At 37.1% G+C, this 13,006-nt stretch overlaps 1 protein-coding gene across 1 annotated transcript in view; it reads left to right on the top strand.

Moving 5' to 3' along the window:
* The window catches only part of scara5 (scavenger receptor class A, member 5 (putative)), an 81,364-nt gene that overhangs the window by 5,715 nt on the left and 62,643 nt on the right, over window positions 1-13,006 (top strand). Inside the window, exon 3 of the mRNA XM_041976316.1 lies at window positions 3,952-4,080. Within this exon, the coding sequence (XP_041832250.1) occupies window positions 3,952-4,080 (129 nt within the window). The remainder of the gene's footprint in view (window positions 1-3,951; window positions 4,081-13,006) is intronic.

Genomic DNA, 13,006 nt, shown 5'->3' with positions numbered 1-13,006 from the left:
CAGATTTTCAGAAAGGGACTTTCTACAAAACCGTTTATGTGTGTCTACAGAAACACCCACACACTGATAACCAATGCAGACTAAGCCCTGCACACTAAAACACATGGATGTGCAAAGGTAATGCTGTCATCTCATGGTATTTGCTCTGCTTTCCCTGCAGTCATTGAAAGCCAGAAACATTCAGAAGCAACATCTGTATGTCTGTAAGGACAGGTGCAGCTAAACAAACCCATGGCTGACCCCTTTCATAATCTCAGGTTTCAACCTACAGCTCGGCCAGTTTGCTGGGAAAGTCAGAATAAAACTCAACTGGAGAATTTAACTTTCTAATGGAAAGCAAATAACAGTCTGACTCATCAAAACTACTGTTCTACTCCAGCTCTGCAAACCCTGGAACAGTTCCACAACTTCTTGAATTAAAGAAAAATATTTCTTTAGATGGTTTTCTAGAGTATGAGATGAGATTAATTAGAAAACTCAAGTAGGGCTTTGTAAGACATGCATCATTTTATGTTATCTGTTAGCAAATAAGTTATAAACTTTTACATTTAGGACAATGAATATAAGTTCAATTTTCATTTTATTTCCAAAAAAAAAAAAAAAAAAAAAAGAAAAATCAGAATGAAAGCAATCAAAGTTTTATCTTATAGTTTATTTGTGCTTTCAGTATTTCCCTGCTCTTTGTATCGGGCAGTGTTATGGCACTGAATCAGTTTCTCATCTGGTGTGTATCAATAATGTCAGCTTGTCCTGAAGTCCTAAAATTTTAACTGCATGTGTTACACATGAGGTGCTAATTTCCTCTTGAAGCTGTTGTATTTTCTTCCAGTCTATCTGTATGGTCTTAAGATGTTTTGCCTTCTTTGAAAGTATGTTTTGAACTCGTGTACAGTGACTTAACTGAAGAGGCTGACCTGCTCGAAAGACCAGTTCTGCTTTTATACACTACATTCCAATCATGTTACACACACACATACACACACACATCTGAACCAGCTGTGTTTTCTTACACTGGAGTGGAGTGTGCTCTTCATCATAGAGAGGAAGTGTGTGCGTGTGTGTTGTGTGTGCATCAGCAACAGTTCACCAGCTTCCATTGATGGATTATCGTGGTCCAAATGAAAGCCTCCTGTTCGGAGGCTGCGCTGCGGAATAAGTGTTCGCATTTAAAAGTCAGATGCAATTTAACATTGTGACTGTTTGCAGGAAAACTGAATCTATAACTTTAATATATCCAAGCGGATGTAATATTTATCATAATGTGGCCACACTGATTTCACATAGACACCTGGGGCTTAATGTTGTACAATAAAAATTATTCTGGTCATTAGTTTGCCCAACTTGTTTTCATATGTTTTGTGGGTTTGGAGAAGGTTTACCAGTGTGTCCTGGAAGATGTTTCAGGAAAATGGGGTATAGAGCTCTTTACTACAGGCAATTTGTTCCCAGAAACGAAATAAGACAAACTTGTTTCCATCAGGGTAGCCCTTCTGTTTATAACCATTACATAAAGATTTTCTGCACAAAACAGTAGAGGGCTTGCTTTCGAATCTGTTTAGGATTAAGCTGTTTCTGAGATTAATGACAAAAAAAAGGAATGAGACAGTAATTACAAGCAACTGAGTCCATGTCCACAAGGAGACCAGTTTAGTGTCTGTTAAAGTCTTTTTTGTTGTTTGAATGTTTCATCCACATGGAACTGGTGTTATGAGGGCCTGGACATGCTCCCATTTAAGGTATTTTCAAAATCCCAAGTGAATAAATCTGTTAAAATAAATCTGTTAAAAATAATTCAAAATTACACAAATATGCCCTTTTTAGATTCTCTGCCATCTTCTTCTTTGTATGTCAGGGGCCGAACAAATCTGAAATCTGATTTGACAACACAGGTGCCGATAATCGACATAAATGTCTTTTTAGATTTTTTTTTGTTTGTTTTGTTTTCCTTTTCTTTTTTTTTTTTTACCAATGTCACTACACCAGCATGAAGGAAATTATTGACATTTGGGTGAATATATCTAGAAAACAGTTTGTCCCTGTGCAAGTACAAGCAATGCTATTTAAGACTTTAACCTGAAGTTAGCTTGAAGCTATAACAGCACTAATCGTGCACCTATGCATGAAATTTGCATGGTAACGTTTAACTTAATTTGCTTTCTTTGCATCATCGGTAATGCTTTTAATGCTTTATGTAAAGCACTTTGAATTGTCTTGTACTTGAAATGTGCTATACAAATAAACTTGCCTTGCCTCTTCATATGGTTATGGTATGTAACTCAGTATCATTTTGTACAATTAGATATAAGAATTAGAAGAAAGAAAGATATTTTAGACTTTTTTTTAAGAGAAAGGACACATTTTCAGTGAAGTAAACATCTTCCTCAATGTCAGCAGCCTGACTTCTCCAGACATGGAGCTAGCCATGCAAGTCATTGTGGTCAGACACACTGATCCAGTCTACCACCACCACTAGACAGATTCTTAAACCAGAGCTGCTACTGGCTTGATTTTCCTACTACCATATCAAGTGCCACATACTGTACTCCAAAATAACCAAGTTAAGCTAAACATTGTATGTTTATATTGCATGAGTTTATGCACATGCTCCATGTCTTATTCTTTGTTTTTGGTGTACTTCTTAGAGTTCCAGTGCCTCTTACAGGCTTGGCATGCACACTACGACATTTTCTGTGGTTTTGTGTGGACACACACATTCCTTGAAATAATTCTTTACAGAAATTTTTTTAAAAATTGTATCAGTTCGGTCTCTATGTGGATGAGGCCTGAAACTGGCTTCATCTGAACTGGACTCACTGTTAGGGATAGAGTGAGAGTTCAGTGTAGAGTTATCAACTGGAGCCAGCTTAGGCTGTTTGGGTGTCTGGTCAGAATGCCAGTCAGATGAGGTGTTCTGGACATGTCTCACCAAGAGGAGGTTTTGGAGACAATCCAGGACTCGCTGGACAGATTATTTCTTGGCTGGTTTTGGTGTACTTCAATATCCCACTCTAGAAGAGTTAAAAGAGGTGGGAAGGAAGATGGAGGTTTAGGGATTTCTGCTCATCTAATCCCAGATAACTAGTAAAAAATGGACAAATTGATGGGCAGAATTAGCGGTGATCTCTTAAAACACTATGAAAGTAATTAATCTTATGCCAATGTCTGATGAAGGATGTGATGTCAGAAGAGCTTTTCAAAAATGTCTTTATCCTCTTGACCTGATGTTCCCATCAGCCACAATAACAACCACTCTACTGACTCACACACAGTCACACACAAAACAGGGACAACTTTCTATCATTCATTTAAAGAGCTGTGTCAGTTTTATCAAGACTAATTCTCAAACATCTGTTTGACCCTGACATGTGCTGACATGAGTTATGGTAATAGCTCTTTTAGTGAGCATGCACAGTTCATGGAACATGATATGATGTATGAGTCATTATGCATGTTGGTCAAATATTGTGGAATAATACAGAATTTTTGTTTGGATTTAGCTACCAAGAGCTTGTGGACAGTGTGTGTGTGTGTTTTACTGTGTGCTTTTTTAAGCCAAAATGTTTACCCTTCCCCTTGAACTTGTCAGTCCTCCACGCTATGAAGTGACTATTATGGTCATGATGGTTTACCACACACTTTAGATTTAATGACTCCAGCTCCCCATCGGCAGCAAGGTTTCACGGATTTTTATATAGAAGATTATTCAAACATTATAAAATACAGAAATGCATGAAATGAGTGTGCAGTGTCAAATTTGAGCAATAAATCTTTTTTTTTTTTTTCTGCCAACTATCATTGCCTGCGGATGCTGCTGAACCCCAACTTTCCAGTCAGTTGGAGGAATAGTTTTGTTTAGAGGGAAACTGTGGGCTGCTAATTCATTTATGTATTCATTTATGTATGTATTTTATTCTAAAAGCTAAGAAAATGTGCTTTTTTAACTTTGGTCAGGGTCTGGAATGCGTCGCAGAAAGCAGGACCAGTGTTGCAGTCACCTGAACTCCCTCTCAGCCATCAAATACGCCATTGTTTCCCTTTACATCCTGGTTCTTCTCACCATCTTTGGACTCTGCCTGGCAGGTAGGATACGAGAATGAATTTACCTGTAAAGATATGGCTTAGTCTTGTAACGATTCTGTTTGTGCTGGATGACCAAAACACTCTAGGAACACAAAAAGGTCATCTGACAAGTATGTCAGGCTTTAAAAACTTTGAGCCTTTGAAACTGAACATCATGTCAAAGCTTTTTCTTTCATATTATTTGTGCAACTCTCTTTTTACCTAACTTTTAGCGACTGTGGAAGTACACCTAGTTGAAAACTTGATTGGGCAAATTATCATTCAGTGGAGATGAAAGATTATTTTGTCAGTGTAAAAACAGACTAAATATATCTTTCTAGATCCCTACATATAGCCAGTCACACTTACTGTCTATGTATGGAGTAGCTTTGTAAAAATAGCAGATTTTTGACTGACGTGGCAGAAATTCTCCTGTTGTAGTTAAAGCAGCACTACTTAACTTTGGCAGATTTTTGCTGTTTGCCACAAACTAACGAAGACTAATTTATTATTCATCTTGCATTCTTATAGTGTTTGTCTTATAACAGTTTATGCTCTTGGCTTGCCAAGGGTCTTGCTTAAAACTAAAGGATTTTTTTTTTCCAATTCTTCATCTCGACACGTCGTCATATGTTGGGGGGGAAAAAACTGTGTTCCCATTAAAAATGTCAGAACTTCCATATTGTCCAGCCTTTCCCAAAGAGAAAAAGAAAAGAAGGGACAAAAATGTGGTTATGTTGTACATATTGGAAAAGTGAGAATATTGTCTGCCTTTCCTCTCAGAGCTGTTATGCAGATGACATCAGCCATTCCTCAAGGTTGAGTTGTAATGTAGGACACACACATGAACAAATACACAAATGCACTATAAAAGCCTATTTAGGTTGTCTTAGGTAACGTTTAGGGATGTGGTCTGAAACCATATTCCCCTCCTAAACTGTCTGTTCTGGTTTAGTGTTGAAAACACACAAGCACACTAAATGAATCAACAGTTATTTGAAGTACAACATAAGCTCCAGTTATGTATACAGTAGTACTGCTGCTGCTTTTATAGACGTTCTCCACTTGACAAAATCATTATACAGCTATCTACTGTTAGATGTATGAATGTTTCCTTACGAAATGTATTGCAGTATGTTATGAAATCAGTTTTCTGAGTACAGTTTGAGAATGGCCTTTGAGCTTTCTGCTGTTAATCCAAATGTCTACACATGTGTGGCAGCTCAAAACTTGATTCCCACATGTGAAAGTTGCATCTGTCCCAGCATTTTAGAAGCATGACATGCTTGAACTTTTTCACAGCTACATAAAAGGCAGAGGAGTAAAGCATGACGATGGCTTTGAAATGCTGGCTTCCTGTTAAATGTGCAATGATTCTCCTACTTCCATTCAACCATGGTTATGTGAATGTACAATATTCCATTTTATAGGTTTATGTATTGCCTTTTACTTTGGTAAAAATGACAACCTTTGGTCTCGGTCATTGAGTAGCATCACTATTGATCAACATATTCAGTTTACTCATAGCACTGATAAAATCTCTTGTTGCATTTGAATAATGGGGCGGAAAGACCTCACACAGGTAACCAAAAGGTCATTATGAATTAGTTTCTTTGTGGATATTGAAGAACCTTACAGAAAGCCAACCATCATCCCAGCAATCCACTTATCAGGCCTTTATGGTAGAGCAGTTGGACAGAGGCCATTCTTCAAAGACACATGACAGCCCACTGGGAATTTGCCAGGGGGCATTTTAATTGACTGTCAGACTAGGAAAAGCAAAGTCCTCTGTTCTGATGAAACAAAGACACATTTTAACCATCAGCCTATGAGGTAAAACCACACACTTTATCACCCTATTAAAAGCCATCTCTTGCGCTAGTTATGTCCTTTTATGGAGATGTGTTTTCTGATGTTCTAAAGTTTGGAGACGAGTACAAAACAAGCAAATCTGATGAAAACCCTCCCTAGAATTGTCAAGATCTTAGGCTGGGGTGAAGGTTTTGCATTTCAACAAGACAACCCATAACATTCTGTACTGCCATGAAAACACAGCAAAAAAGTCAGACTCTGAACCTTGACCCAGTAGAGCTGGATGAACCTGAAGATGGCTGCACACCAAGGCTTATACATGAATGTTTCTATCAAGAACAACATGAGAAATTCTTAAAAGAAAAGGTCCGCCAGCTATTCATTCCAAAGATTTGAGGTGGTTTGTTTTGTGGATGATAAATTCTGATAAATGATTACAGGGAAAAAAAGGAAAAATTAATCCATGTTCAAAACATAACACAATATGGAAAACTTGAATGTGAAAATGTTCCATCAGCCCTGTACATCTTGTTAAAAAGAAAAGAAGAGATATTAGTCATTCTCTTACCAACCAAAACAACTGCTAAGTTTCCAAAGCTAGATTTGGGAATGTAAGCAGTACGCCTTTCAAACATAACCTCCCAGTAATTGGCTCAAAACAAGTGAAACTCAAGAGTGGAAATTTGGACATGTGAGTTATGGAAATTAGCATTAGCCGTTTTTTCATATCACTCAGTACACTCAGTAATAAATTCCAGTGTCTTCAGGGCTTACGTTGCTGCACTTCCTCCTCCTTCTGGGTGATTTGGAAAAATCCTGGAATGACATTACATCGGCCTAATGCCCCATTTACTTGTATAATGGTGTGAGGGTATGAATGAGAAAATCTTTGGAGGTGTATCAGACATTTTAGTGCTGTTACCTTCTGCAGACTCACTGTGGCCTCCTTGTAAATGTCATCTCAGCTTTTATAGGAAAGGAGGACAAAGGGGTGATATTATCAAGGGAGAAGGAAAAGAAGGGGAAAATTAGAGAATGGTGTTAAGAGAAATTTTGTTCACGTCAGCTAAAGAATGCTGGAGAAATCTCCTGATTGCTTTAATCCTAATTTCATTTCAAAGCTTCTTATTCTTAAGTCACAGACTCCTGTTTTAACTTCACGGGCGATGCCATTTATTGAATGTGGCTTTGCGTGTATTCCCAGGCTCCGAGATGTAGTTAAGAGTTTGGAACAGCTTTGCTGTCATCACAGAGGTATTTGGATTTTGTTAAAGCCTCTAGATGAGGTTGTTTGAGAAAAGCGGTCAAACCAGGCTTTTTCAGCCAACCTCTCTTAAATAAAATGCCATCCATCCAAAATCTAAGTGGTTTCAGAGTAGCTGCGCGGGAGGGCCCCTCTCTTAAAACACACATTCATGCAAAACAAGTCCACGCACAAACACATTCACAACGGTTGCCAGTGTTCAGATGAAAACACATTCAGCTCTGTGCCGTTCTCTTTTTGTCTGAATTTTCACTTGATTTTTTTGCCTTCTTGGCCTTCCTTCAGTATAACTGCTGTGTACGGTGCATTTGACACATTTCTGTTATATTTTAAGTAGATCATAGAGCCTCATCTAAAGCTGAAAACATCTGCCTTCATGCCATGAATAACATGGGATTCTCTGCGTCAGCGCATGTTATGCTAAATCTTAGTTTTGGACAAGAGAAGGATCAGAAAGTGACAGACAGAGAGGCATAAAAGCCAAATGACAAGAGGATGAAAGAACCAGATGACGCCTGCTTCATTCATCATGCAGTTAAGAGCTGCCACATCAGTCTATTATTTCTACAGGCTTATCTCCCTGCAGATATCGGTGAGTTTTTTAGGCTCTGGTCGGGAGGCTCAGCAGGAGCAGAGGGATTGGTCTGGAAACTTTTATCAACTCAGAGAAGCCTGTTGGACAAACTTTTATCTTGGCAGCAACGTCTTGTGACTGACAACCAAAGAAGAGGGTGATTTACTTCAGACATGTTTGGCTTTTTAGCATTAGCATTTTAGCTAATCTCTTGTAGATGTACAGTAATTTAGTACAATGTTGAAAAGATGTCTTAAGGTTTTAGTTTCCAGAAGTCCAAGGAGGAAAGAAAATATGGAAGTTCAGCTTTAATGTCCTGATTAGGATTATATGAAGTAAGGTAAATAGATTTCTGTGCTACCACTACATCTTTGTATTGATTCCCCATCAAAGTGGACTCATCTGTTTCAGTCCTACTGTCGCTGATCCATCACCTGACAAATAAGAGTAATATCTAATATTCATCAAATAAAACAAGGAGAAGAAATCTTTCTTTTACCAACTATTAGTGATAGCTGAAAAAGAATTTGCTTGTTTTGAGGATTCAGATAACGGAAATGGTAATATTGGTTAAAAAAATTAAGCCTTAACCACTTGTTCCCTGTTGTTGAAGATTTGCTACAAACCTCCCTTGGCCTTTGTTTATTTTATTTCTTTTTATCAAACTAATTTATTTTATTTATTGGTTTGCTTTTATTTGTTCATTTATTTATAGTTTATTTCTTTATTAGTTGTTATTAATTAATTTAATTGTATTTTATTTCAGTTGTTTTCTTTTTGTCATTTTTTCCTGTATTTATTTTGTTTTTATATTATTGTAAATAAATTCAGGCATTAAGGGGTTAAGCGAGGTGACTGTTTTTTTTTTTTCATTTTCTTGTAAAAAGTGCCCTCCACCTCAAATGTATTTCGTTCATTTACGTAGCGACTTTAAAAATGACAAAGGACTACTTTTAACTGCAGAACATAAATAATTCCACTAGGTGTCAGAAGACAAGTCAAATTGTAGACAACATACACATTTTAAGAAATGTGATCATGTGAGAGTGCAAATATCTCAGAAACTCATATGAAATACAATACATTGGGTATGATAGGGTTTAGTCTTCATAACATAACTTGCTGTGGCTGATAAAGAACATCCCAGTAATTCTTGCTTAAAAAAAAAGTTTTAAATGGTTTTCATGATGACTTTAGAATAAAGTAAGAAATAATATGAGTAGGTGTTGCAGAATAGTTCCAGATTTTTTTATGTTATACTCTGTAAATGACATATGAATTTTCTTTGCTGTCAACTATTTGGGGAATCAAAGGAAACAGCTAATTATACACTATGGATATGTGCTTGGTTTAGAATGATGGTGACTGTTGTTTTTTTTACTATTTTATATGCCCACTTGGCGGTATTTTATGAAAACTCACTTACTCTGGGATGCAGTAGATTGGTACATATTATGTGTGAACCCTTAAAGCAGCTGTAATAACTATTACTACACTGAAAAAGGGTTATTCTAGTGAAATATACAGAAAATGATGATCCACTTCTGTTTCCTTTAGCTCTGTGGAACATTTTAATGATTTTCTTTATTGATTTGGTTTAACTGTTCTACTACATCTTCTAAATGTCACCCTCTCAGTACAAAATCACTTAGATAAAAATCTACTTTTAGTAAGTAAAAGCCAGGAGAGGAGAACTGCAACCACAAACACAGCTTAAAATAATACTATTGCATAGCTTAATATGCAAATCAGCAACTGTTTAAACATTACTATGTATGGAGTGACTATGTGCACACAATTTTCTCCGGGATTAATAAAGTATTCTCATTCTGATTACTGTGTTCGTACATTGGCCATAAAAACTAAAAATGTTGATATCTTAAGGAAATGGGGTTTACAGAAACTTCCAGAAAGACATTCACATTTTCATATTTTATTAGATTGAGCTTGTCATGCTTCAGTTGCACCTGAATAAAAGCTCAGGTTACACATGTGATCAGTTATATGCTTTGTTTATCTTAATTTTCTCTTTTGTGCATGTTGACTCATGCAGACGGCACTCTGAACAGAACATTCATTTGTTTCCCGAATAACACAAACGATCAAATTTAGAGAAGTCTGGTTCTAACATTGTATTCATGAGATTACTTTTTTCATTGGATGAGGGAATGTAATATTTTTGGATGCATTCTTGGCCAGACATGGCTACAAATACTTTGTGCTGCATCTGGAGTCAGTTCTCAGTAACAGGTTGTTGAATTGTCCCTTTATAAGGCCTCACACAGAGAGCGAGGGCTAAGAAGTGCCAAGGTGTTCAAGATTGGAGGTCATAGACAAACTTACAGTACCATCTCTCACTGCCCTACTAAGGTGTTACCCTACACTAAACAGAGTTAAAGTCTTCCTGCAGATCTTGAAACATGGCCCGGCATCCCTTTTGTAGGTGCAGCTGAGTCATGTTTTCCAGTCGGAGAACACATTCTGCTCACAGGTTTGGCACGGTGGCGCTCTTTTCCTTTGCCAGTTAATTGCTGGAAAATGTGATGTTAGGTTTATTGCTCTTCTATTAAGCCATGAAATCTTCAAACAAGAGTGTCTTTTAGTGATAGGGTCGGTAACAGTATCATGTTATTGCCAAGTGGAAATAGGCAACAGGCCCTGCATCCTGAAACAGCTTTGGCTTATTTTGGGCCTTTGTGGTAACTGAGTTTGGTTGTGCAGTTATCAGAATCAGTTGTTGTGTTCGACATCAGCCTTTTTCTGCTGCTAATATCTCTTTTGACTTTAAAGAAGACTTTGACTGATTTGTAAGTTCATATCAAGATCATGAGAACATTGTTGGTGCAGACAAAGCATACCTAGGATTATAAGAATCTAAAGACATCTCTGCATGACTCAGTCAAAGGCTACAGAAGTTGTCTATTATGACAGTTCACCATGCAAATGCAGGTCAAAGTGCAGCCATACAAAGAGGAAGAAACACTGAATATGTACATAATCTAGAAAGCTAGCATCTTCTCTGGGATTTTTAAACATGGACTGAAAGTGGACAACTGACACATGATCAGATGATTAAAACAGAAATTTAAAATAACTTTCTCTTGAAACTCCTGGGTGTCATGAGTCATGAGTCATAAGTGCTCAGTTCAAACACATGCAATTCAAAAGTGCCAGTGGAGCTGGGAATTGGACATCTGAAAAGGAGCCATCAGCAGATGCTCCCTTTCACTTGGTATCTTTTTGTCAAATGCTTTGCTTTGCACTTTTCAGAAAGACTGTTCCAAGCCACATATTGCATCTATTACAGCAGCATTGCTGTAATTGATGCAGTATGTGGTAGAAGACCTTTTCACCCCTTAAAAACCAAACCCACGACTGTTCAGCAGCTAGAATCTTACATCAGACAAGATTAGGATACAGCAACAGGTCTTCTCAATAGAGTGGGCCTGATTATCAAACACTTTGATAATGCGAGGAATTCATTGATTACAATTTAAACCAATACATTTCATTATACCCTGCATGGTTCACCTTTTCATAGAAGCTGCTTTTCATCCAAGTTTTATATTTACTAAAAATACACTACATATGGTTTTGTCATCTGTGAGTGTTTCAAATCTTTTAAAAAGTGCAGAAAAGTCTCTAACCTGAGCCTCACTTGTGTGCTAAATGTTTGTCACAGATTGTTCACACTGAAATGTTGAAATCACATTTCTCTTAAATGTGATTTCAACCAACTTTAGAGAATTTTTCCTTATATCTGTGTTATCCTCAGATTGCGGATCAAGATATTTTTTAACGGAGAGCATGTAATTTTCTGACATTAAGTCTGTTGAACACCGTCAAGATGGAGAACACTAACATATGTGGTCACTGGGAAAACAATGATGGGCTCTTTTTAGCACAGCCACAAGCTTTAGGTAACATTAGCTCCTTTGAGGTTATTTAAGAAAGCGTACATTCTATGATGAAGATTAAAAAAGAAAAAAAAGGGAATGTATTCCATATGTGTCTGGCTAAGTTTGTCCGTAGCAAAACTTGTAAGGGTGACACCAGGAAAGTGCCACTCCTACAGACAAACCTTAAAGGCTTTAAACCACACCCGTGTGGAAACAATAATCATTTTGGCTGGATGAGATGTTTCTGATCTTTGTTTATGTTTGACACAGGTTAGAAATTCCTTTCCTAAACATACATTGCCTACAGGAGAAAAACTTCCATCATTACAAACATGCACACTCATATACAGAGACACACACACACAGACTAACATGCTGTATATTTTGAGAAGTACATTTTTGGTTGCAAATGAATACATTTGCACATGTTATGCATATAAAAACAAACTGGAATGTATGCAGATGTGTGTTCTGTCATTAAAGTAAAAACTCCAAAGAAGAAAACAACAATTAGCTACAACATTAAAACCACAGACAGGTGAAGAGAATAAAATCTGGTCCTGGTATTCATGTAAATGTTACTTTGACATCTGTTTCCCCATCATATGCAGACCTGTAAATAGTAATATAAACAACACATTCACTGACTCACATGATGCACACGAGCTTTCCCATCCGCAAACACATACACATGCTTGTAGACATTTTTTGTCACATGTATGCTTAGCCTCAGGGCCTCTAGATTGACTCTGAGAGCATAAAGCCATTTCTAATGAGTCTCTGTACTCTGGCCTTTTCTGAAGAAAGGAGTCTGGAGACGGTCCAGCTTTCCCAGTAGGAGTTCATCATAGTAGGAGCAGACATATAAATGCACAAAAAGACTGAATAGTCAAGACAAGAGGGGTCTCAAAAGTCAGCAGACAGCTTCATTCAGAAAGTCAGACAAAAAAAAAAGAAAAAGAAAAAACCGTCAGACACAGCATTTATTTGTCAGGACTAATTGGACCAGGCCTCCCTCTCCATTTTCTCAATACTGGAATAAATTCTTATCTGGTCTGAGGAAACAATGATTACCAGAGAATGAATTATTATTAATCAGTAAAGTTTTTTTTGTTTTTTTGTTTTTTTTTTATCATATAACATGGCTTACACTTTTAGATCTTTCACATACCATTCTACAAGGATGTGGGTCTTTCATATTCAGAGGGATTTTGCTGAATTACAGTGAAGCTCTGAGGATGGAAAAAGGATCAGAAACTGATTTTGGTTGAGACTGAAATAGTGTGGTTGGAACTTTGCACAGAGAACCATGATATCCACATGCAACTACTTTAGTGATCTCCTCACTTTTCTTTAGACAAACTATTAGGAGTTTCAAATATTAGATTGATTGCAATA

The sequence above is a fragment of the Melanotaenia boesemani genome, chromosome 22, assembly GCF_017639745.1.
Source record: "Melanotaenia boesemani isolate fMelBoe1 chromosome 22, fMelBoe1.pri, whole genome shotgun sequence".
NCBI lineage: Eukaryota > Metazoa > Chordata > Actinopteri > Atheriniformes > Melanotaeniidae > Melanotaenia > Melanotaenia boesemani.
Note: the sequence above shows the minus strand (reverse complement) of the source record. Positions and strands in the feature narration are given on the sequence as shown.